Source organism: Tenrec ecaudatus, chromosome 11, assembly GCF_050624435.1.
Source record: "Tenrec ecaudatus isolate mTenEca1 chromosome 11, mTenEca1.hap1, whole genome shotgun sequence".
Lineage (NCBI taxonomy): Eukaryota > Metazoa > Chordata > Mammalia > Afrosoricida > Tenrecidae > Tenrec > Tenrec ecaudatus.
In genome coordinates, this window is record NC_134540.1 from 69,975,258 (window position 1) to 70,000,844 (window position 25,587).

Consider the following 25,587-nt stretch of genomic DNA (forward strand, 5'->3'; position numbering starts at 1 on the left):
AGACTGTGGAGCTGGAAGCCTCCACCATCAATGTGCCCAACTCATAAACCACCAACAGTTACTGGGTGCACCAGGGAGTGTCTGGGGGTTGTGCACAGTTGATGAGCTGGGCTTCTAATGGGAAGAGGGGGGGGGTTCTAGCTCACCAAGAGGCCTGGAAGAAAGGCCTGGCGACCTTCTGAACAACCAGGCACCGGAAACCCCATAAAACACAGTTCCACTCAGATACCCAGGGGGGTGTCATGAGTCAGAATTGAATAGGTGACAACCACACCTGGCAATTGCACCATAAATGGATTCCACGAAGCTGGAAAGGAGCAATTTCCCTCATGCTTGTGACTTAGGAAGTCCCTTGGGGGCACACATGGTTTGCGACGAAATCAAAGGTTGGTGGTTTGAAGCTCCCCAGCAGAGACACAGAAGAAAGGCCGGGTGATCAGCTTCCCTGAAGATCACAGCCAAGAAAACCCTGCGGAGTGGTTCTGCGCCAGACTCGACAGCAGTGGTTCTGGCTTGGCTGGTGAATACAGAGGGAACTGCAGTTAGACACTTGTCACCAGGGGAGTGGGTCTAACAGCTGGACCTGGAGGTACAGCAGAGAAGGCAGGCCCTGGAGACACCAGAGGGGACCAGGTGTCTCTAGCACAGATGCCAGGATGGGGGATGAGTCAAGAGGGGAGGGCATGGGGTGCAGGGTGTGATGAGGACAGCCAGAATCGTGCTTTTTAGCACCCTCACAGTACCCAGGGGCCAGGGGGCTCTCTCCACATCCTGGAGGTGGGCTCCAGGGCCCGTGCTGGAGAGAGACCCCCCTTGGGGTCTGCAGCCTGCTCCCCTGGGCCTGGGTTGCCAGGGTTCCCTCCTCCAGCCTATCCCTCAACGCAGCCTGATCCCCATCTCTGAGTCACCCTTTGATGAGGTTCCATTTCCTGTCTGAACCCTGCCATTGAGCTGGAATCTTCTTGGTGATTGTGTGCTCTTGTGCCCCAGGCCAGGCTCAGAGAAAACAAAACGGCAGGGGCAATGACGCAGCCCCAGCTCCGACCCAAACACAAATCTCTTCTTCACCCTGATCCCACCAGGAGCAGGCAGCTCACCACCTCTAAAAGTGCTGCTGAACTTGGGGGACAGGGGGACCCAGGAGTGACTAAGTCCACCCCTCTGTCCATCTGCCCTTTGGGGCTTCCACTTTGGGGGAGGAAATCTCACAAGCTTCTAGCTGTCTTTAAAGACAAGCGGCACGTACATTGCGCAGACATTCCGAAGTACAGACAAGCGTGGGAAATTGATTCCACCAAGAGACAGGCAGCTTGGGGCCTTCGATCCACATTCTGTTGGGTAGTAAGCTGCTTGCACTGATGAATACACTGTGACTATCTTACAGATCAGAAGAGTCCTTTCCACATCAGTGTCTTTAATGACAGTGTCCGGTGTGCCCTGAGAGAGGCTTGTTCCCCACCTCTCAGTGTTGGAAGGCAGGACTCATTATGGTACCTTGAATCATGCTCCCCAGAAACATCTGCCGTCCATCCATTCTCCAGCAAGACTTGCTGAGGACCTGCTCATCGGCAGGTACCTTTCTGAGCACTGGGCGGCCAGCAGTTTGCAGGACAGACAGGGACCTGTGCTGAGACATCTCTGGGCATACCCTCACCGCCCGGTGATGACTAGACTTCTCAGCCAAAGGCACACTTTGTGGGACCCGTTCCCCCCCCCCCCTGAGGATCTTGCCTCAGGGGGCCACCTAGAAGAGGGGCCCAACCCTCTAAAAGTTACCCAGGGGAAGTCTGGCATCGTCTCTGCCCAGATTGGCCAAGCAGTAGGCAGTGAGACTACCCGTTCCCTTACGCCCCAGGAAACCAGGAGGGCAAGCCCTGTTCTGGGTCTGGGCATGGGATGAACCCAGCCACTCCTTGACTAAGAGCTTCAGGAGCTGGCTGCCTTGTGCCAGCGCGAGACTGGACTGCTAGGCTTTGGCATGAGGCTTCATTTTGTAAATCGGGGCCACCCTAGGTACTCCAGAGCCTCGGTGTCACCTCTCCCATCTAGCAGGGAAATTCTGGGAGCAGGTCTGGGGAAGACTCCCATCCCAGAAAGGAGGGCGGGTCCCATCCCCTGCACAGGCCCAGCCCCCTGCTGCCTCCGCCCCTGCCCTTCCAGCGCTCCAGGCAGGTGGGGCCGGCACCCAGGTAGCTCCAGAGCCCAAACCTGTCCAGCCGGTTTGAGAGCTGGGGGACCGAGGGAGGAAGGCCAGTGAAAGATGCAAGCCCTGCCTGGTGCTGCTCCTGTACCTTCGACCTCCTGAGCCAGCCAGCTCCTGCCTACCCAATTGCCCACCCAGCCAGCTGACCCCATGACTCAAGCGTGGAGCGTGCTGGCAGCCCTGCTGGGCCTGAGCCTGGGGCTGCCCCTGAGGCTGACAGGGGCCTGGGCTTCTGACTGCGAGTCCCTAGGCCCCGTGGAGCACCTGGCATTCTCCCCGGCGTCCAGGGCCCGGTGGCTGGCCCCTCGTGTCCGTGCGCCTGGGCCCTTGGACTCGCTCTACGGCACAGTGCGCAGCTTCCTCTCCGTGGTGCAGCTCAACCCCTTTCCGGCCGGTGAGTGTGCCCTTTCTCCTCCACTCATAGCTCCAAAGCCTGGGGGTTGCTAGGGCCCCAGTTGGCTTCCTTCTTTCCCCTCCACCGTGGGGTACACTCACCCTGTCAGCAGTCACCTGCCGGGCAGTGTGTCCAGCAGCTGCTTGTCCTCAGCGTCCTAATCAGAAGTCCCTTTGTGTCCAAGGCAATGCCTGGAGACCCTGGTGTGTGTGGCCTTGGGCAAGACCCTTTCCCTCTTAAGCCTCAGTTTCCCTGTCTACAAAGTGGAGGCCATTGTACCAGACCTTCTCAAAGACCTGGCTATGACATTCTCTGTGTCTAGGGGTGCTGAGGGTTGGAAGCACCAACAGAGGCTGCAGGACCCCTCCCTTTCCCAGTCACTTGCCCACTTGGGTGCAAGGGCTACTAGATCAGCACCCCCTGCCCCACCTTGGTGCCGGCTGGCAGCTGCCCTGCTGCTGGGCCTACCTGTAGGTCTACCAGACCTCTCCCAGATCCCGGCCCTAGCAGCTTCTGTGGCCTGGGCTCCAGGACCACAGGGGTGCCAGGTGTGGGAGGAGGCCTCCCTGGCCTGGCAGTGGTGAGGGCTGCGGGGCAGGGGGTTGGGGGTGGTTTGGACTCAGGGACAGGGTCCCGAGCCCCCAGCTTGGTTCTCTCCCGTAGAGTTGGTAAAGGCCCTGCTGAACAATTCGACCTCCTGGAAGGTGGATGAGGTAAGCCGGGAGTGGGGTGAGATTGCCTTGGGAGGGATTCTAGGAGCATGCAGGGGGTCCTTAGCAAAGGCTTCCTGGATGAGCCCAGCCCAGCCCACTCAGTTGGGTATCTGCCAGGGTTGGGAGGTGGGGTGAGGGGTGTCTCAGGCTACCATCTCTCCCCTCTTCTGGGAGTGTTGCTGTTGGCAGGCCTGGATTCAAACCAGCACTCTTGTCACTTACTGGCAGCCGGGTTTGCAAGGAGTTCCTCATGTCCCCGAACTTCAGCTTCTGCTAACATAAGATGGTCATGCACAGACAGTCAGGGCCAGTTCAGCTCCTGCGAGGGGTTTTGGCCGAATTTGCCCTCCCTGCACTTCTGTCCATCCCATCCCCACCCTATGCCCTCTCCCTGCCGAGTGGACGGGGAACAGGGTCCCTCTTTGCTGCTTGCCCAGGTGGTGCGGTACCAAGCTGGCTACGTGGTGTGCGCCGTGGTAGCGGCCCTCTACTTCCTGGGCGTGCCCATCACGGGGCTCTGCTTCTGCTGTTGCCGCTGCCGCCGGCGCTGTGGCGGCCGTGTGAAGACGGAGCACAAGGCGATGGCCTGTGAGCGAGGCACCCTCATGGCCTTCCTGCTGTTGATCACCCTCGTGCTGCTGTGAGGGACGGCCCAGGGCGGGGGGAGGGCCGGGGGCGTGGCCTGAGGGATTCCGGGCACCCGACGAGCCCCCTTCTCCCCTGTGGCCCTGCAGCATCGGCCTGGTCTGTGCCTTTGTCACCAACCAGCGGGTGCACGAGGAGACGCGTCCCAGTCTCGAGGCGGTGCCTGAGACCCTGCGCAGCCTCCAGGGCCTGGTCTCTGATGTCCCCCAGGTGAGCCCCGTTAAGCCTCCACACCAGCCCCAAGCACCAGGTCCAGGCAGGACCGGGCAGGGAAGGGTCCTCTGGGCCTAGGCTTCTGTAAATTGGCCAGGGGGCCTCTTCCTCCGCGCCGCTGACTGCCATCTGGTGGCCAATCCCTGTCATGAACAAACGCCTGGGCTGGGCTCGGAGCACCTGCCCACCCTTACCCTCTGGGCAGCGTGCAAGCTGTGGGGTGTCGGGAGGCGGCCTGACGCCCCGTGTTTGCAGGAGCTGCAGGCAGTGTCCCAACAGTTCTCCCTGCCCCAGGAGCGAGTCTTGCAGGAACTCGATGGTGAGACTCACAGCTCAGGGGCTGCCTTGGGAGACCCCCACTCCCTCGCCATGACTCCCCCTGGTGACACCCAGTGCCCACCCTGGGGAGGGGGGCGCACATGGGGCAACCCCTTCGATTCCTGGAGGGCCGGCTCTGCAGATGGCAAACCCCTGTGCTCTGTGCTCGTCAGATGTGGGCGTGAGAATTGGGAACACCATCCACACCCAGCTCCGGAGCACCGTGTATCCAGCGCTGGCCTCCGTGCTCAGCTTAGGCCAGGGTGAGCCCAACCGCTGCCCCCCAAGCATGGGTGTGGGCCAAGCAGGCGTCCTCCTGGGGGGTAGGCCCCGCCCTGAGCCAACCCCACCCAGGACTTTCCATCCACATTATCCCAAGCACCTGTGGCGACCCAGCCCACATCCTGGCTTAGCCTGCCCTGGGGCAGTTTCCCTTGCAGAAAAAGCGGCTTTGTGACCGCCTGCCCCTTTGGTGGAGGGTGGGGTGGCTGCGGCTGTTCATTGGAGATGTGGGTCTCTAGCCCTGCAGGTCGCTGTGCACCACCTTCAAGTCCTGAATGCCACCTCCTGGGGGCTGCGGAGGGGCCAGGAGCAGCTGGAACCCCAGCTGGCGGAGCGCCGGGGGCGCCTCCTGACGCTGCTGCAGGGCCCTGGCTGCCAGGACTGCTCTGGGGCGGAGAGCAGGGCCCGTGCCTTGGAACTGGGGGCTGACTTCACACAGGTGCAGGCCCAGCCTGGAGGCCTCTGGGGGTTGAGAGGGGTTGCTCTGCTGCAGCCGAGGACTCCTGGGTATCTGTCCCCAAGACAGACCCCTTCACAACCTTCCCCTGTCCCCACGCACCTAGAGTTCACAATGGGCTTCCTGGCAGCGGGTCACAAGCCCTGTGCCCTGAGCTCTGCGTGCACACACACGCTCACGGACTCCTGCTGCCCAGGGCAGTCTGGACTGGGGTGGAATTCATTTTACCCATGGGGTCTTGAGGGTGCAGAGGCCCCCGCCCATTCAACCTTCTCTGGGGGTCCCTTTCAGGCCACCATGTGGACTTTGTCATCACACCCCATTGCAGGTGCCCCCTGTGGACAAAGTCCTTCATCGACTGAAGGGTGTTCCTGAGGCCAACTTCTCCAGCATGGTCCAGGAGGTAAGCACCCTTGTCCCCACCCCCCACTCCCCCACACTAGAGAGACCCCTGTGTCCAGTGTCACTTTTAAGACATGATTCCAAGCAGAGCTTCACCTACCACTGGGGCTGGAGGCATCTGCTGCCTGCCCTCACATCGCACATAGGCTGGTGGGGAGGTAGGCAGCCAAGAGGAGTTTGAAGCCAGAGCCCTGAAGGGAGGGACTGGGGGCCTCGAGGGTAAGGGAGCATTCAGGCAGAGCCCCGGGGAGTGGTCAGCAGGCTGTGCAGTGGGTGGAGATAGGGGTGGGGGGCAGTGTGACTCAGTATCTGCTGTGGGGAAAATGGTGAGTCAGCCGGGCTGGGTGGCTGGAGCCGAAGGCTTGAAGAGGAGAGAGTGGGGGTGGGGCTGGAAGGGGATCTAGACACTCTTAAAGGCCACCTCCAGGATGTAGGACCTCCTGTGGGAGGAGCCATCGAAGGGTCCTGAGCAGTATGGGCTATGACGGGAGCTGGGCGTCAGGAGGGTGGCCTAGCAGTGGGGTGTGTAACGGACAGAAATCTGCAGTGGTCTACACAGCAGGTACTGATGGGTAGGAAGCAGGGGTCTGTAGGTGTTTGGTTTGGGGAGTTATCTGCCTGTTCTTTGAGCTGGGAGCCCTGAGGAAGGTGCCCCTCCCTCTGGGCCTGGTGGCTTCAGGGTCCCCTGAGCTGGGGGACCGGGGTGGAGGGTGGGAGGCACAGCTCAGCTTGGTTCCCGCAGGATAACAGCACCTTCAACACCCTCCCGCTCCTGGCTGCCCTGCAGACGGCCCAGGTAGTCAAAGGTGAGACCCTGCCCATCATGTTGCCCCTTCGCAGCCATGCAAGGAGGCCCGGTGTGGGGAGGAGGGGCCTGAGGCTTCCCCTGGGGTTCTCAGAGTACTGGCTGAGGACTCTTCACACTGAATATCTGGGCTGGGGATGGTGAAGATTGCCCTTGTTAGCTGAGCCCCTCTGCCTCCTTAGAGTGGACCTTTCCTGTCGACCCTAGATAGTCTTCCCGCCTGCCCCTCTCCTCCCTGGGCCCTGGGGCCCCTCCCCACCCCATAAACACGACTGCTTCTTTGGGCAGAAATAAAAGAGACAGTGACTCAGGACCCCCAGGGCGTGAGGACGCTGGCCCAGGAGTTCCCAGGCTGGGACACGGCCTCCCACTGGAGCCAGACTCTGGAGGATGTGGAGCAGAGGAGCCGCCCTTACCTGCAGGAGGTGCAGCGATACGAGAGATACAGGTAACTGGAAGCCCCAGGGTGGGGGCTACGGGGCAGCCAAATCTCTAGACCCAAACTCTAGACCCCAATTCCAGGCCCCAGGAGCTCTTGTGGTCCTGAGCCTCTGCCTCCAGTTAAGCCAAGACCCTTTGAGGATTCCTGGCCCCTACTGGCTGTGTACCCTTAGGGCCCAACCTGGGGAGCTTCCTAGAAACAGTGGGGCTCAGGTTGTGGCATACCTGCCCTTTAAAAGCCCCAGTGCTGGGGCCAGCAGCCCCTCACTGCTCTCACTCCCCCTGTGTGTCTCTCACCAGCCCATACAGTGTCTGCCTTCTCTCTGACACCCATCCTCTCTGCGACAGGTGGATAGTGGGCTGCGTGCTATGCTCCATGGTCCTGCTTGTGGTGGTCTGTAACCTGCTGGGCCTCTGCCTGGGCATCTGGGGCCTGTCTGCCAGGGAGGACCCCAGCCACTCGGAGGCCAAGGGCGAGGCTGGAGCCCGCTTCCTCATGATGTAAGAAAGGGCTGTGGGGAGGGAAAGGCTCTCTTCCCACGGTCAGTCCCTGGCGTGGCTATAGAAATAGCGTCCTGGGAGTCAGAGACTGGACTCTGGCACTGGCTTGTAAACCAGCTCACTGGAGGACCCTGAGCAGATCGCCTGTCCATATGGGCCTCCATGCCCCCCTCAGTATTTTTATTTTTTAAAACCACTTGCTGCCATTCTGTCTATCCTGACTCACCGTGACCCTTCAAGGGAGGGTCAAACTGCCCCTGTGAGTTTCTGAGCCTGTCACTCATTATGGGAGTAGAAAGCCTCATCTCTTTCCCTGGCTGCAGCTGGTAGTCTCTAACTACTGACCTTGCAGTTAGCAGCCCCCTGCATAACCAGAATGATACATAAGGACCACATCCTTCTTCCATAGCAGTCTGGCTGCCCTGGCCAGTAGGCCCTCGTCCTCACCGAGCCCAGGCACAGCCTGGGAATCCTGCTTCTCCCAGATTCCACCGCACACCATCCACAGGAGGCAGCAGCTGGGGTGGAATCTCTTACCCTTCCTGCACCAGATGGTCGCTCAGGCCAGGGCTGCCCCATTCCAGTTGTGCGGCTGCTCACTGCACAAAGGTGCTGGTGCCGCAGTGGAAGGAGGGGTTGAAAGGCAGCCCACGTTTCACGCACAGGCCTCTGACCCTGGCATGGGGCCGTGCTAGTCCCACAGAGGAGGGCTGTAGGCCAGTGGCACCTGGTCCCAGGTACCCGCCCTCAAGTGCTTGTCCTACTCCTGGCCCGGGCAGGTCTCTGCTATGCTTGGGTGGTGTGAAATCTGGAGGGGTGGAGCCCTGTTGAGGGCTAGGCCCACAGGTGGGCAGTCCTGGCTCGTTGGGCCACATGGTGCCCTCTCCTTTGGGCTCCCAGGGCCAGGCAGGCACAGGCAACAGGAGGGATTGAGGTGGGCAGCTTCCTGTCCTTTTATTTCCCCCAGGGGTGTGGGCTTCAGCTTCCTCTTTGCGGCGCCCCTCATCCTCCTCGTCTTTGCCACCTTCCTGGTGGGCGGCAACGTGCAGACGCTGGTGTGCAGCAGCTGGAAGAGTGGGGAGCTGTATGAGGTGAGCCTGCCCTGCCCCAAGGACCCCGGGAGGAGGGGTGTGTGCGTAGGGCGAGAGCAGCGTGAGGGGTCTCGGGAGAAGGGGGAGCCGGACAGGCCAAGAGGCAGAGGGACAGGAGGCACGAGGACAGAAAACCCCAAACCGAACTCCCTGCCATTGAGTAGGTCCAACTCATAGCGACCCTATAGGACAGGGTAGAACTGCCCTTGGGGTTTCCAAGACTGTGACTCTTTACAGCCATAGAAAGCTTCATCTTTCTCCCTTGGAGCGGCTGCTGGTTTTGAACCTCTGACCTCATGGACAGCAGTCTGATTAGTAGCCTACCAGAGGCAGGCATGAAGAGTCCGAGAGAGAAAAGCCTCCCAGAGCTAGAAGTGGGGATGTGGAAAGAGCCCAGGGGTGGGGCACAGCAGGGAATGCTGTGGGGTGGACTCTGAGAGTCTGCCTCAAGCCTGACCCCCTCCTCTCCCAACACTGAGCTTGAGACCCCGGCACCCTGAGTCCTTCCACGGGAGAGCCAAGATGCAGACCTGGATTTGAAGGTCACGCTGGCCCCTCTCCTAGATATGTGTGCGAAGATGCCCAGCAAGGAGTTAGAGCCCTGAGGTCATTTGGGTTAGAGGCCAGGTTAGGGCTACTGTCCGGGGCTACTTCCCACCTCTGGTCTCTGCCATGCCGGGCAGCCTCACCTCTATCTACTCCAGCCCATCTCTTCCTGCCTGCCGCCAGTTTGTAGATACCCCAGGGAACCTGCCCCAGTCCGTGAACCTGACTCACCTACTTGGCCTGAGGAGGAACATCAGCATTCTCAGGGCCTACCAGTGAGTGGGCAGCCTGGGCTGGGGTTTGTGGGGGGGAAGGAGTAGAGGGGGGCAGGCAGTCAGGGTGGTAGCAGTCCCTTGCTCATCTCTCCCCTGGCTCTGCCTTCCTCAGGGAGTGCAAGGAAGGGGCCGCTCTCTGGCGCGTCCTGCAGCTCAATGATTCCTATGACCTAGAGAAGCATCTGGACATTAGCCAGGTAGGGGACACTTCTGGGGGGGGGGGGCTGTGGGGACCCTTCTGCGGAAACCATACCCTCTGATCTTACCGCTAAGGAGGCTTGACTTCATGAATCCAAGACATCTTCCTGTTCCAATTGAGGTGGCGTCTCAAGGACAGAGGTCCCAGTCAAAACTTAGGGGCCCAGAGAAGGTTCAGGGGTGGGTCGGCAGGGGACCAGCTCTGAGCACAGAGCCCCAGCTGAAGTGGTGGCAGAAGAGGAGGATGGTGGCAGTGGTGTGTGTATGTGTATGTGCGCGCGTGTGTGTTTCTCGGCTGAGAACAGCACCCCAGTGCGGAGTGGGGTGGCAGGAGGGTGTGACAGTGATGGGGAGGTGATGAAACTGGGTCCCCAGGCACCTTGCTGAACTCATTCAGCCCGTCTGTCAGTGGTAGGAGCTGGCTTCTGCCCCAGCCAGCCTGACTCTGGGACCTGTTCCCTGAACCCTTGGGCTCTCCCAGAACTTGGAGCTGGAAAAACATGTGGCTGCTGGCTAGATGGATGAAGACACGTAACTTCCTTGATTGAGTTGATCCCAACTCCTAGTGGGTTTCTGAGACTAACTTTATGGGATTCAAAAGCCTCATCTTTCCCCTTTGGACTGGATGATGGGTTTGAACAGCTGACCTTGCAGTTAGCAGTCCAACAGGTCACCCGCTAAGCCACCAGGTACTGCCTTCCTCCCCACTCCCAAGTGAGGGCAGCGGCAGGAGGTACCTGGAGTTCCCAGGACCTCCCCTTCTCCAAGCACATCCCAGGTAAAGCCACGTCTGTTTCTCCTGAGGAGTGACTGTGTTTTCGAACCGCTCACCTTGGGGTTAACAGCCCAACTTGTAACCATGAGCCCGCTAGGGCTCCAAACCCAGGGGGTTGAGTTTCATGACCCCCAAATCTCCAGTGATCAGAAAATGCCAAGGACCCCCATGGTTTGCCCCGGTAACGTGGATTGTCCTTTCCCACATTAGCAGATGTGCGCGGTGTCGCCGTGGACGGCTAGGTCACAGGTGCTAAAGGTCTGGCAGGGAACAGGCAGAGGGACCTGTGGGCAAGAGCTGACTGACTGCAGTCAGCAAGCACACAAAGGAACACGGCGAGTTCAGAGAGCCATGGGCGCTGTGCCGCCCGAATGCAGGGGGGGGAGGGGGGGAGAGGGCCCAGGTAGCTGACTTAGCCATTGGATAGGCATCCGAGCAGAGCTGCGTCTTGGGGCACGGGAAGGAAGAAGGCCTGCTGGGAGTCTCTGTGGAGCTGGGGTGCTGTGGTGGGTGACCGTGGCCATCTGTAGGGAAGGCCCTGAGGCCCGGTGACCTTCACCCGAGGGGAGTGGCTCTAGTGACTGCCCTGTCGCCCGCAGTACACCACCAAGCTGGAGGAGGTCATGCAGCGCCTCACGGTGGATGTGCGGGACCTGGACGTGCTGAGCCCCGCCGCCCGCCGGGACCTGGAAGCCCTGCGGGACAGCGGGTTCCAGAGGATCAACTACCCTGCCTTCCTCACTCAGGTCAGCAGTGGCCACCCCGCCCCCGGAGGAACAGAGGGGCTGGGTGCCTCGGGCCTCCCTCCATGCCCCCATGCGTGGCCCCGGGACTCCCCAGTCCCGTCCTCAGGCCACTTCCTGTGGGCAGTGACCTAGTGCCATTACGGAGTCTGGCAAGAATGACTGCGCTCCTTACCCCACAGTGTGGTCCTGAACCCACTGCTTTGAAAAGGCTGGTGGGAAGCCACCGCTCTCCTCATGGAGTGACACCAGAGGGGTCTCCCCCGGCCCCTTTGAAAAAACAGGGTTTTTTGGGCACTTCCATCCATCCACATATCATACAATTCAATAGTTCGACCGTATCAACAGAGTTGTACAATCTTTACCACAATCAATTCAGAACATTTTCTTTTGCCCCATACTCATTGTCATTACCATAAGTTTTCCTCTTTTAATTTTGGCAAAAATATACATAACAAAACATTCTCCAATCCAACCACTTCCCCGTGCAGATGTCAGCACCATCGATTATCGCCTTAAGTGCCATGCAGCCACTATTGATACCCCTCTCCACATTGGCCAATGGCCCCCGGGCAACCAAAAACTCTCCTTTCTTTTATTTCTTACGCACGATGGCAAAGGGACTCATCTGTTTACTGGGACTGATGGGTCCCACTGGGCTTAGCTAATTTGTCATGGTTCTCTGGACGTTTGCGGGTAGGTGAGGTGAGGGCTGGGGCTCGGCCTCCACCCCCACCCCCCGCCCCCAGCTCAGGCTTGCCTGTCTGCCCGCAGACCCAGAAGCCCGTGGTGAAAATGGACATGGCGAAGCTGGCTCAGGAGCTGGAAGAAGTGGCCCAGGCCCAAGTGAGAGAGAGCAGAGACCCACGCACACACCCCTGGGGTGGGCAGGTGTCATAGGGTGGCCAGTGTGTGTGTGGGGGGGACGCATGGTACTTGGATAGGGCAAGGGGGCAAGGGCGACCAACCATCTGGGGATGCTGTTGTGCAGGGTGGGTGGCCTTGGGCAAGTCACTCAACATCTGGGGGCCTCGGTGCTCTCATCTCTACGCTAGAGCAGGGAGGGGGGTCAATGTGCCCCACGGTTGACTGGAGGGCTGGTGGTTTGAGTCCACCTAGGAGCCGAAGCGCCTCGGAAGAAAGGCGTGGTGGTCAAACGGCTGGAAATCCAGCTGCTGGAAACTCTGTGGGGTATTGTTCTACGCCGGCCCACATGGGGATGCCGGGGGTTGGAATTGCTTGGGAGCGGCTGGCCTTTTAAAAAGTGGCCCGTGGGCTGCGTGGACCAGACAAGGTCACGCCTGCCCTCTCCCCACCGGATAAGGTCCTTCTCACTGTCTGCTGCCATCGCAGCCGGCACTGATACGGCTCAGATAGCGTGACGGGGGCTCCAGAGAGCTTAAATGCTACCAGGAAAGAACAGGAAGAAAAAAGAAGTCACCTTTTGTATTTATAAATATTTGGAGTTTAAAACTGTGCCCCCAAGACATCTCATTGGATGATGCCACTCCACCACTGCAGCCGCACTTGGTTGGCCGAGCGAGGCACATGTGCAGTGTCAGCAGGTGACCTGCAGCTTGGACAGGCCTCCGCAGGGGTGTCCAGCAGCCCAGGGCTGGGACTTGGCTGTAGGTCTCCGAACCCTCTGACCAGGCCCTGGAGCTGCCTCCCCTTTCTGTCTGTGAGCCCAGGCTTGGGAAAGGCCTGTAAAGGGTCCCCTGGTCAGGGTACCACTCTGATCTCCGTCCCTCCCACCCCAACCCCAGAGCAACGCGGGGCTGCGGCTGCAGCTGCAGGATGAAACCCGAGCACTCAGACGCCTCCAAGAGGAGGTTGCCTTCCCCCAGCAGGCCCTCGTGGTAAGTTTGGGGTTCAGGGAGCCCAGGGGCGGGGTGCGAATGGTCCCCGCTCACTGCTGACCGAAAGCCACCAAGCAGTGCCAAGCCAGTAAGGCCTGGTGAATCCACTGCCACAAAAGATCACAGCCCAGAACTCCCAGGAGGCATTTCCACTCAATCACACACAGGGTCACCATGGTGGGGTTCCAAAGAAGTGGGTTTGTTTTCTTGTTGGTTTTGGGGGAAAGAGACCTGGGGGGTGGCGAGAGAGGAGGCAGGCAGCCGAGAAGCTTCCCCTCCCTTTGTCCCTCCCTCTAACCACGGGCTCTCTCTGCAGGCTGAGCTCAACTCCAGCGTCATAGCTCTGATGTCTTCAGCCCCACATCTCCAGGTGGCCGCCCAGGGCGGGGAGTGGGGGGGGGGGTGGTGGGAGGAGGTGGGCCTGGTCTCTGCCACAATGGGCAGCAGAAGCAGCAGGAGAGGAAGGTCTACCAATGACTTCGTCTGCTCTGCCCAGCCCCACTGGAAGTTGAGCGTGGGCATGGGCAAAAGATGGGGGAGGGTGCGCAGATCCTTGAAGACCACCACCTTTGATCTCTGTGTCCTCAGGGCCTTGCATCCTGCCCCCCTCCCCCCTTAAAATGAGCATGCTCTGTGTTCCGTGGTGAGCTAGGAGCTAGCGAGTGGATGGATGAAGGAAGGGGTGACTGGCTGAGCAGGGCCTGAAATTGAACCCTTGCCTCCCCACCCACCAGGGAGAGACTTCGGACATCTTGGAAAAGGCCACTTACCTGGAAGGGGAACTTCCGGCCTGGGCCACCCGTATCCTGAGGAATGTGAGTGGCCGAGGGTGGGAAGGGTGGGGTGGGGTGGGCTGGAGCTCCTGACTATGGGACTGGCTCTCTCACTGTGGCTCCCAGCAAAGCCATTAGGCCTAGCCTGCTCATGCCAGCAAGGTGTGTGGGGGTGGGGACGGACAGTGTGGGGCGCTGGGCCCCTGACAGCCAGGCATCTTTCTCTCCTGCAGGAGAGCAAATGCTACCTGAGCCGGGAGGTGACCTACTTCTCCCAGTATGTGGACTGGGTGCGAGAGGAGGTGAGTGGGGACAAGCCCTGCCTGCCTTCTGAGCCACCACCCATCACCTACCTCCAGAGGCAAGCTTCCCACAACTCCTGGGGATTGCTCCAGGCCTTTAGCAGCCACCCAAACACCCCAGCCTGGCTTCGGAACCCTCTGCCTGCCCAGTCTCTGTTGCTGCCCTCTGTGTGGCCTGAGTGTGAGCTGACTGGGCTTGGCGCTCTAGAACACTCTGCCCTCACCATGCCCCATTCCCTTTCCGTGCTGGCCTCCTGGCCCAGCTTGTCTGAAGCCAACCTAGCCCTCAGATTCTGAGCCCTCTTGGGGCATTTGCTCACCACAGCCTTGGGCATCAACACTGGATCTGCTGGGGTTCTTGCTCAGTGTGTGTGTGTGTGTGTGTGTGTGTGTGTACATGACTCATCTGTGCATACATGTGCATGCACATTGCTCTCCAGGCAGAGTCTGCCCTAAGCACAGGGTGGGGCCCACAGGTTGGTAGATGAGATAAACAGGACAGGAGTGGGACTGTGAGCCTCGTCCCCATCACTCTGGGCGCCCGTGGCCTGGTGTCCCTATGTGAACCTGCGCTATGATCCCATGTCTAGGTGTACTCCCGCCCTAACAGGGGCTTCCCTCTGAGTGTGGGGTACACCTGTGACCTGTGTGTCTCTGCATGTACCTGCCTTGTGTTGACACCACAGGTGACTCAGCATATCGCCACCTGCCAGCCCCTCTCCGGAGCCATGGACAATGGCCGTGTGATTCTGTGTGACATGATTACTGACCCCTGGGTGAGTGTCTATTGGTTGACCAGGGCCCTGGGAGCAGGCCATGAGGCAAGACAGGGCCCTGTTCTTCAGGCCCTTCCTGGACCAAGCGCGGGAAGCAGGAGTAAGAGGGTGGGAAGGCATCCCTTTCCAGCCTGTGGGGGCTGACCCTGGCCCTTGTCCCAGAATGCCTTCTGGTTCTGCCTGGCTTGGTGCACCTTCTTCCTGATCCCAAGCATCATCTTTGCTGTCAAGACCTCCAAGTACTTCCGCCCCATCCGGAAACGTCTCAGGTGAGGGGGCAGTCAGGATCCTTGTGGGCAGTTGAGGTGCAGGACAGAGTCCTTCCAGCTGCCAGGCCCCAGCCCCCAGCCTAACCCACTCCTGACTTCGCCCAGGCAGAAGGTGGTCATGGTTAAGTCTTGAAGAGCCACACACTCTGAGGAGCTCCAGGGTCAAAAAGTTGCCCCATATCCTTCTCACTGCAATACATGTCCCCCACCCCCACCTGTCCCACCCCAGGCATAGCTTCTTGGACCCCTTCTTAGCCCCCAGAGGACTTCTCAGGAAGGAAAATCGGGGCTCTGGGCTTTGTCCCTGTGTCCAGGGCTGAGGGCCTGTGGCTGGGGCCTCACTCTCTTTCTGCGGATGCCACAGTTCCACCAGCTCAGAGGAGACCCAGCTCTTCCACATTCCCCGAGTCACCTCCCTGAAGCTGTAGCTCCTGCTTGCTCGGTGAGTTTACACTTCCCCTTCACCCCAGGAGGGAAGGGGCTGGGTGGGAATATGGGCAGGAAGGTGTGGGGACTTGGCAGGGCCTGTGGAGTGGGCCGGTCAAGCTGCCCACCTGACAGGCCCACCCCCTGCTCTCTCTTTCCTTCCCCAAGCGGTTCCCTTGGTAACCTGCAGCAGGGATGTTTGCTGACCACAGCCATGGCCCTGGGCTACCTGCCCCTTGACTCAGCCTGACCCTGGAGGTTTCTGCAGCGCCCCCCCCACCCACCGAGTCCAGACTGCCCCCCCACCCCTACAGGGATTGTTCTCTCATTTCCCCTGGTCCCTATCCCCTCCCCCACCTTTCTACTCCTGCCCACCCTCTATTCAACAGGTTGTTTGTCCCCACGCCACTTTTGGGCAGTATATCCAGCCAGGCAGAACCTGTTTTCAAGGACGCCTTCCCCAGGCCTTTAGGTGGAAGAGACCCAGTTCAGCCTGGTTCATCAACCTTTGCCCCTTTCGCTGGCCCATGCTGCCCCCGCTCCTCTCCAAGCCCCATGCCACCTAGTCTTTGTAAATTGTCTCCCCACCTGCCCCATCACACCTGGCCCCTCCCCAAGGAAACCTTTTCCCCTCTTTGTCCCTTTTTCACCAACCCCCATCATGACCTAGCTGGCTTCCAGAGACCCCTCCTTCCAGCCACACTAGTGAACCTGTCACCAAGCAGGGGAGGGCCCAGCCTTTGCAGGCCTGGGCTCCCAGAAGAAGCGCCTGTCCTCAGGCAGCCTGCATTTCCCGGGGCCTGCCCTTGAAGACCCTGCCTCTGTGCCTGCATCCTGGGTTAGAAACAGCACTGCTCCCTTAGGGACTCCTAGGAAGGGACTCATTCGTGGCCCCTGGACCCTTGCCTCTTCCACAGCCCTCACCCAGCTTTCCCAGGGGCACCTGGTGGCCAGAATAGGATATTGCACTATGGCCCTTACCCCTTCTGTCCTGGGCATGTGGCCTGGGCCATTCATTCACCCCTGTGCCCTCCCTGGGGGCTTGACCTTGAGCTGTGAAAATAAGGAGCAGGAGAAGGGAAGCCAAGAGAAGGTGGATGGAACATCAGATACATCACTACTTCCCGGAGCCTTGGTCTTGGGAAACAGGCTATTCCTGGCCCGGGGCCCTGTACACAGTTGGCGGCATTTAATGAGTGTTGTGGGTTGGAGAACCTTGAGGCCTCTCCTGGCATCCAGGGGTTGTCCGGGAAACCAGCAGGAGGGGAGTGGGCCCCTCTGGAGGCAGGAACAGCGGGTTCATATCCTGCTTCTGATGCTTTGTTCCCTAGGACCTATTATTTGGGTTCCTTGAGCATCATCATCGCTTCCCCGAAGGGTTGTGACCATCCCATGTGGTAATGTCTAGAAAGCACCTGGCAGGAGCCTGGCGCAGAAGCCAAGCCGGGGCAGAACTGTGGTCTGGGCAGGTTCAAGGGAAGAAGATGGATCTCTCTCTGTTCTCAAAGGGGGAAAACCCTCTTTGGTTGTGGTGTGCTGAGTTTTGGTTGCGTCTTACAAATGAGAGATGAGTTTGCTGCTAGGACAAGGTGTACGCACCGTATGGTGGCTGCTGAAAGTCCGTTCACCAACGAATGTCTGGCTTTTCCCGGAGGACTTTACTGGACCCTCACCTTGGTCTGTGCTGGGGAAATAGCACACTGCACTTGAAGACTGCAATTGATGGGATAAAACAAGCAGAAATTAAACGCTTTCCAAGAAACATGTCTAGTACTTTATCCAAATCGCCTATCTTATCTTTTATATACTTGAGCATGTTAAGCATATAACGTTTAATGACGTCCTCTTCTGGGAGTTCTCAGGGATCTGTTTTTGGTGTCTGTTGTTTCTCTTGGCTTTAGTTGCCCCCTTTTTTTGGCCTCCTCATATACCTGAAACTTAAAAACAAAACAAAAAAATTGAATCCCACACATTGTATCTGAAACCCTGTAGGAATAAATGAGACAGAAGGTGAAGCCATTTCCACCCCCACCCCCGCCACCTGCACCTCCCACCCCTAGATAATTTTTGTGTCTTCAGACTGGTAGCTTAGCCTACATAAAAACTAAGAATTTTAATCTACGTTCAGGGACTTTCTATTCTCATGAAGAGTTACAGTCTCTGGAACATACAAGGGCAGTTCTACCCTGTCCTGTAGGGTTACTTATGAGTCAGAAGTCGACCTGAAGGCAGTGAATTTGGATTTTCGGGTTCAGGGACTGAGATGATTGGGGATTGGCTGGTCCCTTGTGGGAGGCTCATCTAGTTTGCTCCTATCCTGAGGTGAGCACACCTTGGATTTCCATTCAAAGGCATGATGAATTTGCCAGGCACTTCCTCCTCTTAGAGGGCCTACTTTATGCCCCCTTAGCCCCAGAGACAATGTAAAAGCTCTGCCCAGCATGTCAGCAGCGTCTTAGCACAGTCCGCAGAAGGGTTGCCCCAGATGCCACCCTCCTGCCTCCGGTTCCCATCTTTTCCTAAATCGTTGTCTGTTTGCTCCCCAGCACCCACAGTCAGACTCAGAATACTTCCCAAGCTTCCCTTCACTGGAGACTTGGCCCAGATTGACCTAGTCCACTGAGATAGTTAAGGCTTATTGTGCCAACGTGACTGATAAACACATGTGGGATTAACTGAAGGGTGGAGAGAGAAATGGCTCTGTGAGCCTCGCCTTTCTAGTTCTCTGGTCTCTTGCTCTATGATGGTCAGACCAGAGTGCAGCTGCCTCAGCCAGTTCCCTGCTTCAGCTAGCAAGGCTCACTTCCTGCAAGACATCCCCTAGGAGAAGCCACATGGACCTACCCCGATGCAGTCCTGGGTGCTGGAGCAGTCGTGTGAAAACCCCTGCCAGCTCTGAGAAGTTTACACGTTCACTGACTAGGCTTTCCTCCTGCAGTCGGCATCATTGCATGTTTTGCAAGATTGAGGAGGACTTTGTAGATTGGTGTCGGACATATGGGCTTATGTCGGACTTATGAGCTTGGACAGCACTGGGTTGGAATGCTTTTTTAATGTACGCTTACCCTTTATATAAAACTTTCTCTTATACATGAGTTTCTGCGGATTTTTTTTCTTAGTTTTCCCAGACTAACACATCCACCCATCACCAGAAGAAGTAGTCTGGAAAATTGGGCATTGGTTTTCCCCGGGAGCCCTGGGTAAAGGCTGCCATGGGGGGAATCCGTGATGTAGAGACCCTGGCAATGCCACACGAACACTGGCTTTTTCAAGGAGCTTAGTTAGGAAGCCACCGCCGTTGGTACTTGCACCCTGGGAAGAGGGTGTTTGGCCAGGAGTTGACAGATGGAAGCGGCCAAGGAAAACCTACTGTGTCATTTCCTGATTCTATGCCACCACAGTCCGGACCTGCTGGCCCCACCATATGTGTGTGAAGACTTCCCAAAGCCCCTTTCTGGTCCTGACCTCATTTGGCGCTGGGACTGGATGGGAATAGTCATCCTTGCTCTGTGGGTGAGGCAACTGAAGCGCAGAGAGCTACGTGGCTGGTTCAAGGTCATGTAGCTTGAAGCCCAGCCAGGCGTGCCACCCGGTGTGCTGGCCGTGGTGGGGGGGGGGGGCATGGAGGCTCCATTTCCTGGGGGGGGGGGGGCGGGGATCCAGGCCCTGTCTCTAAGGAGACATGTTCCAAGCGCTCTGGCTCTCCTTGGAGCAGGATGCTGACAGATTGGAGGTCCTGGGAGCCTTGCCAGACCTTCCAGCTTGGCCGGCCCAGAGGAAAAAGCCCTACGAGCCAGGAGGGGCCAACTTTGTCCGAGAAATGCCACACGGGCCAGTGCATCCGAGTCCCAGGTGGTTGGTCGGGGCAGTTCCGGCTGGCAGGAAGAAGGGAAGGGAAAGGCACACGGTTGGGTGAGAGCCTGCCCCGGTGACCTGAGGGGGACAAGCAATGAGCGGTGACATTTATGGAGCTCAGAACTTTGCCCGAATGCACGACGAATGCACAACGAGAGAGAGAGAGAGAGAGAGAGAGAGAGAGAGAGAGAGAGAGAGAGAGAGAGAGAGAGAGAGAGAGAGAGAGAGAGAGAGAGAACTATTCACAGCTGAGAAACCCAGGCACACAGACAGACTGCGGACTGAGCACGAGGGACAGGACTGATCAACTGCTGGGCTCCTCCTAACTAATCTGGGATCAGACTGAAGCCCGGGGAACATGTCCTCCTCCTCCTCACCCCCACCTCCTCCTCTTCCCCTGCCCCCAGCCCCACCTCCTCCTCCTCTGCCCCCAGCCCCACCTCCTCCTCCTCCCCTGCCTCCAGTCCCACCTCCTCCTCCTCCCCTGCCTCCAGTCCCACCTCCTCCTCCTCCCCTGCTCCCAGCACCACCTCCTCTCCTGCCCCAGCCCCACTTCTTCCTCCTCTGCCCCCAGCCCCACCACCTCCTCCCCTTCCCCCAGCCCCACCTCCTCCTCCCTTGCCCCCAGCCCCACCTCCTCCTCCCCTGCCCCCAGCCCCACCTTCTCCTCCCCTGCCCCCAGCACTAGTGCCTCCTCCTGTCAGCTCCCAGTGCACTCTCTCCTGAACAGAATGCCAGATACTGAGTGCCAGGAGGCTGGTGGCCAGCCTGGTGCACACACACCCTGCTGCTGGGATGAAGCCCCCTTTGAGTGCCACCCAGAGCAGTTCTCACCCCCTGCTGCTGGGATGGAGCCCCCTTTGCATGCCACCCAGAGCAGTTCTCATCTGTCCTTCTTGTAAACCCCACGGAGCCCTGCACTCCGTCCCAACCTCTGCCCTGGGGGACACACAAGTCAGAATCAGAGGACCAAGGAATCATGCTGAGGCTAGAGGAGGGGACTTTTGAGGGGAGTGTAAGATGCCTGGCCTTCACTGCAACGTCAAGAGGGGGAGTCAGGGTGAAGTGTTGGAGTTTGAAGTCCCTCACCCCCACCAGCACAGTGCAGGGTGAGGAACAGACAGGCTCCTTTGATGGTGGTGCTCTGGAGAGACTTGTTTCCCAAGGCTCCCTGAGCCCCTCTGTGAGAGTGAGTGAGTTTACCAGGAGTCTTTTAGGACATCCCTAGGAGGCCTCTTGGAGAGTGGACACGCCTTGCTGGAGAGAAGGTGGAGATGCTACTGGGTGTTGGGGTCTTCTCAGCTCCCTGAGACCCCTGTGAAAGGCCCTGGCCACGGGGTGGGGGGCAGGCTCCCAGTCATGGCTGGGCTCTGACGATGCTTAGAGGTGACCGCAGAGGAAGAAGTGACTTTAAACCTCTATCCACCCCCGAGAGAGCATTTCAGGCACTGTTCTGGCCAGAGGTTGACCACAGCTCCTGACACCCATCCCACAACCACCACCACCCGACTCGCCAGGAGGCCTGGGCTGGGCGGGGAGGAGTTTGGAGAGATGCTGTGGGCGTGGACCTGAGTTGAGACCACAGTGGGATAGGATGTGACTGCTTGAAATTCCCCATTGAGAAGTGCCATGGGCCTGCGAGGTTTCCACCCAGCCCAGTGAGGGCCCGTCTCAGGAGAGATCTAAGAAGCCAGAGGAAACCAGACCTTAGGCTGTTTTCCAAGGCAACGCTTGACCCGTCTCCCCGCAGAGGAACCTTCCTCCCGGGCAGCAGCTCAAATGCTGAAAAGCTCATGCTCCTGAGGGCCCGCAAGTCACGGGTGGACAGAGCCAGCACCCAACCCCCAAAAGGGTCTGGGGATACATGAAAACAACAAACACCCACCAGCCCAACACATAAAACAGTTGCCACCAAGTCAATTCCATCTCCTGGAGAGTCCCCCTCCCGGCCTCCCGTGGGCCAGAGAACTATGCTCCAAAGGGTTTAGAACTCACTGGCACCAGTCGATGCCAACTCACAGTGATCCTGTAAGACAGGGTAGAACTGCCCCTGCGAGTATCCGAGGCGGTAACTCTTTACAGGAGTAGAAAGCCCCGTCTCTGTCCTGTGGAGCGGCTGTCAGTTTTGAACTGCTGACCTTGCCATCAGCAGCCCAATGTATCACCACTATGCCACCAGGGCTCCTATACAGAGGGCTTCTAGTGGCTGTCTTGTTGTTGTTGTTGTACTTTTAATAAATCATTTTATTGGGGGCTCTTACTGCTCCTATATAACAACCCACACATCCATTGTATCAAGCACATTTAGACATAGGTTGCCACCATCATTTTCAAAACCTTTTTTTTTTTTCTGCTTGAGCCCTTGGTACCAGCTCTTCCTTGTTCAGTGGCTGGTTTTTCAGAAGTAGACTGCCAGGCCTTTCTTCCTGGGTGGATGCCGACCTTGAACCTCCTGCTTCATGGCTGGCCGGCTGGCTGAGGACATCACTGTCTGCACTGCCTGGGGACTCTGAGCCAGCAGGAATGTCTTGTCATTGCCGTCTCTCAACATGCCCCGAATTCAGACGTGTCATACCTGTCCTTTCCCACCACCACACCTGCCCAGCTCCTCCTTCCCTACCCTGGGAGGCAAGCACAGCTGAAACCTGTCAGCCAGGATGGCTCGGGCTGACAGTGAGCGCAGGCCCTCCCAGAGCCTGTCTGGGCCTTTTTTGGCTCTGACACTCAGCCAGAACATCTTGGGAAGATCTAAGATTCTCCTGAGACAATTTGCTGATGCTCATGTGCTCACTCACTTGGTGTGTGCTGCCGGGGCACCACCCCTCACCCACCCAGTAGAGGAACCAGCCATGAGTGCAGGGGGACTGGGAAGGAGAGTGGGCTCCTGACAAGCTCCTGAGGGTGGCCCTGAGGGAGGGAGGAAGGGGACACGGGTGGGGTGGAGGGGGGAGGAAGCGGTGCTCCAGGAACCCAGCAGGATACCCATGTCCACACTCTGGCAAGCTGCCCCCCCTGTGGTGGCCTCAGCTGGAGGTTTCCATGGTCGCACCTGGGACGGTGGGGGGGGGGGGAGGGAAGCTGTCCTGAACCTGTTTGGTGCCAGCTTGTTGGTGCCAAAGAGGGCATCTTAATAGTGGAATTTCAGAGCCTTTGCCAAGTGGTGAGGTTCATGATTTTCCAGAGGGGGTGGGTGTCATTTGGGAGGGTATGTGCATAGGGGTGTGTGTGGCTTCTCCATTCTACCGTGAGCATGAAAGCAGACCTGCCCCGGGCAGTGCAACTGGCACATGCTCTTTATTGTTGGCCGAGTCGGCTCTCACTCATGGGGGTCTTGGGCACAATGGATGAGATGCTGCCAGGGTCCCAAGACCCCTCACTCAGCTCCTGTGTTGGAGCCCATTGCTGCAGCTGCTCTGTCAGCACCCCACGCTCCTCCGGCCCCCTCTACTGACCCTTAGTTTAGCAAGCCCCAGGTGTTGCCCAAGCAGGTGGCACTTTTACCTGTGCATTTCAAGCATGATGTTTGCAACCCCCTGGGGAGGCAATGGGTTGGGGCGTGGGGAGGGGCACAGTTCTCACTTTGAATAGGAACAGGTTCGATGTCCCCTAAAAGTTGTCACCTTTAGTAAACAAGCGGCCATCTAGCTCAGAAGCAACAAAGTCCACATGGAGGAAGCACACCAGCCTGTGTGATCCCGAGGTGTTGAAGGATCAGTTATCAGGCATCAAAGAACAAAAAAATCAAATCATTGTGAATGAGGGGGAGTACAGATTGGGGACCCACGACCCATCTGTGGGTAACTGGACACCCCCCTTACAGAAGGGTCAGGGAGAGGAGACAAGCCAGTCAGGGTGCAGTGTAGCAATGATGAAACATACAACTTTTCTCTAGTTCCTAAATGCTTCTTCTCCTCCCCCCACCCCCGCCACGATCATGATCTCAATTCTACCTTACAAATATGGCTACACCAGATGATGTCCATGGGTACAGATAGGAACTGGAAACACGGAGAATCCAGGACAGATGATCCCTTCAGGACCAGTGCTGAGAGTGGCAATACCGGGCGGGTGGGGTGGAAAGGGGAAAACAATGACAAGGATCTACATATAACCTCCTACCTGGGGGATGGACAACAGAAGAGTGGGTGAAGGGAGATGTCGGACAGTGTAAGATATGACAAAATAATAATAATTTATAAATTATCAAGGGTTCATGAGGGAGGGGGGAAATGAGGAGTTGATACCAAGGGCTCAAGTAGAAGGTAAATGTTTTGAGAATGATGATGGCAACAAATGTACAAATGTGCTTGACGCAATGGATGGCTATATGGATTGTGATAAGAGTTGTACGAGCCCCCAATAAAATGATTAAATTTTAAGGATTGTCGCCTTTAAGCGTATGAGCCCAGGAAAGCCCTTTAGCTCTGTTGGGGCTCGCTGGCATGTCTGCAGACCTTGTTGCCCACAGTGCTGGCTAAGGCCCCGCTTGGTGAAGATGGCTGGCTGGCTGGCTGGCTGGCCTGGAGGAGCTGGCCTTTCCTGGGCCTGCTGCCTCCCCAGGCAGGCTCCCTTCTCTCCATGGCCAGTGGACTCTGCACTCCAGGGAGTCTGGTCTCTGGTGCCACCAGCAGGAGGCACTTCCCAGGGTAGAGCCTGGGCTGGGGGTCCTCTCCTGGACCTCTAGCTGGGTCAGCCGCTGCCTGCCACCCCACTCACCCCCTGGCTGCCCGCCTCTCCTCTGCCTCAGCGGGTCCACAACCCTGGGCTGTCTCCCCCTGAAGGAGCTGAAAGTTGGAGCCAACTGGGTGGGGAGAGAGAGAGAAAGAGAGAGAGAGAGGATATGTGTGCGCTCAGGCTCCCATGCACACAGTGTGGGGGAGGGGTGTCGCAGGGCTCTGTTTCCATGGGAACTGCTGGCACAGGCTGGCTCCTCTGGGCACTGCAAAGGGAAACTTGGCGGAGGTTGCAGGGCACCTGGCTCCTGGGTGGTTCCCCTAGGGGCTGAGCACATGTCCAAGAGGCTGTCCTGCAGAGCCTGGAGGATGGCTTCTCCCAGCCATGGCTGGGCCTGCCACCTTCCTCAACAGCCCCTGCAGGAGACCCCGGGGTGGGACCTTGGCCGTCCAGAGTGGGATCTGGCCAAGGACCCAGGTCTGGGCCAGCTCAGGCTCTCAAGACCTGAGCACCATCCCAGTGCTGTGGCTCTTGGTGGCCAGTGCCCTCTCTGGATGGGTAACCCCCGCCTTCTAGGCCATTAGGGGGCCTGGCATCCACAGGAAGGTCCCCATTAGGAGGGTGCTCCTGACACCAGGGGTGGCCAGAGGGTGGTGGAACAAGGGGGGGAGACACTTGTGCCTGACTCTGACCCCTGTCTGAACTGCACTGGCTCCCAGTTGCCCTCAGGGACTTTCAGAGGGTGGGGCAGGGAGTAGAGGAGGGTGTGGTTGTTCTGGAAAATGCCCTTCAGAGGGTCCCCAGGCTGGACTGCTGCCTGGGCTCACCCCTGTTGGGGCATGGACATGTGCCCTGGAGCCCCCTGCCCCCCCCGGGGGGTGTAACTAAGAGGAAAGAGGAGGAGCAGTGTGTGTGTGTGTGGGGGGGGGGGTTGATGAGAGAAAGAAAAGGCAGGGAAAGGCACTGAGAGAGACACTTGGCAAAGCAGAGCGAGCGGAGAGCGAGCCAGAGGGGCTGCGAGGCCAGGACTGAGAACCCACAGTACAGAGAGAGGGAGACAACTGAAACTGTGGGGGTAAATATGTGTGTGCCTGAGGATGAGGAGAGGGAAGGAGGGGAGGGGGAGAGAAAGAGAGAGAGAGAGAGAGAGAGAGAGAGAGAGAGAGAGAGAGAGAGAGAGAGAGAGAGAGGAGCGCGAAGCTCAAGAGCAAGCGAGCGCAGGAGGGCTGGAGGGGTAGAACAGTTAGACACAGGCAAGCGGGCGGGAGGGAGGGGTGGGCAGGGGGCGGCGAGAAGCTGCCACTGACAATTACGTCTGAGTCCCAGCAAACATGAGGCAGCTGCCAGCCAGCAATCCTATTCTCTGCTGGCTGCGAAGGGGGCGGCCAGCCACAGTCCCCTGCAGCGCCCAGGATGCAGCGGGCAAAGGTAGGCACCCGCGGGGCTCCCCTGGGGCTCCTAGAAGTTGCCCTGGATCCAGGGAGCCTTGTTGCACCTCTTCCTTAGAGGGGCCCCCCATCTCTCGGGGTTGCTTTGTTGGGTGTCTGGGCTGGAGGCTGAGCTGGGTTCTTCTTTGGATGGGCGAGAGTTCGGGTGTTTATGGAGCCGGACAGCGGGGCACTCTGAGTCAGCCCCCCCGGGCTGGTCCTGC

At 58.5% G+C, this 25,587-nt stretch overlaps 1 protein-coding gene across 1 annotated transcript; it reads left to right on the top strand.

The window, feature by feature from the left end:
- The first annotated feature begins 2,353 nt into the window (after positions 1-2,353).
- Positions 2,354-17,151, top strand: PROM2 (prominin 2). Its single transcript, XM_075562671.1, has 24 exons — positions 2,354-2,597; positions 3,261-3,310; positions 3,748-3,950; positions 4,045-4,165; positions 4,424-4,487; positions 4,660-4,749; positions 5,008-5,207; positions 5,554-5,628; positions 6,370-6,433; positions 6,721-6,880; positions 7,222-7,374; positions 8,342-8,465; positions 9,195-9,286; positions 9,399-9,483; positions 10,859-11,005; positions 11,777-11,848; positions 12,769-12,861; positions 13,178-13,231; positions 13,596-13,676; positions 13,868-13,936; positions 14,623-14,712; positions 14,875-14,981; positions 15,346-15,423; positions 15,576-17,151. Exons 1-23 carry the CDS (start codon positions 2,354-2,356, stop codon positions 15,407-15,409), a joined length of 2,502 nt encoding a protein of 833 aa, XP_075418786.1. The 3' UTR covers positions 15,410-15,423; positions 15,576-17,151.
- Positions 17,152-25,587: the final 8,436 nt, after the last annotated feature.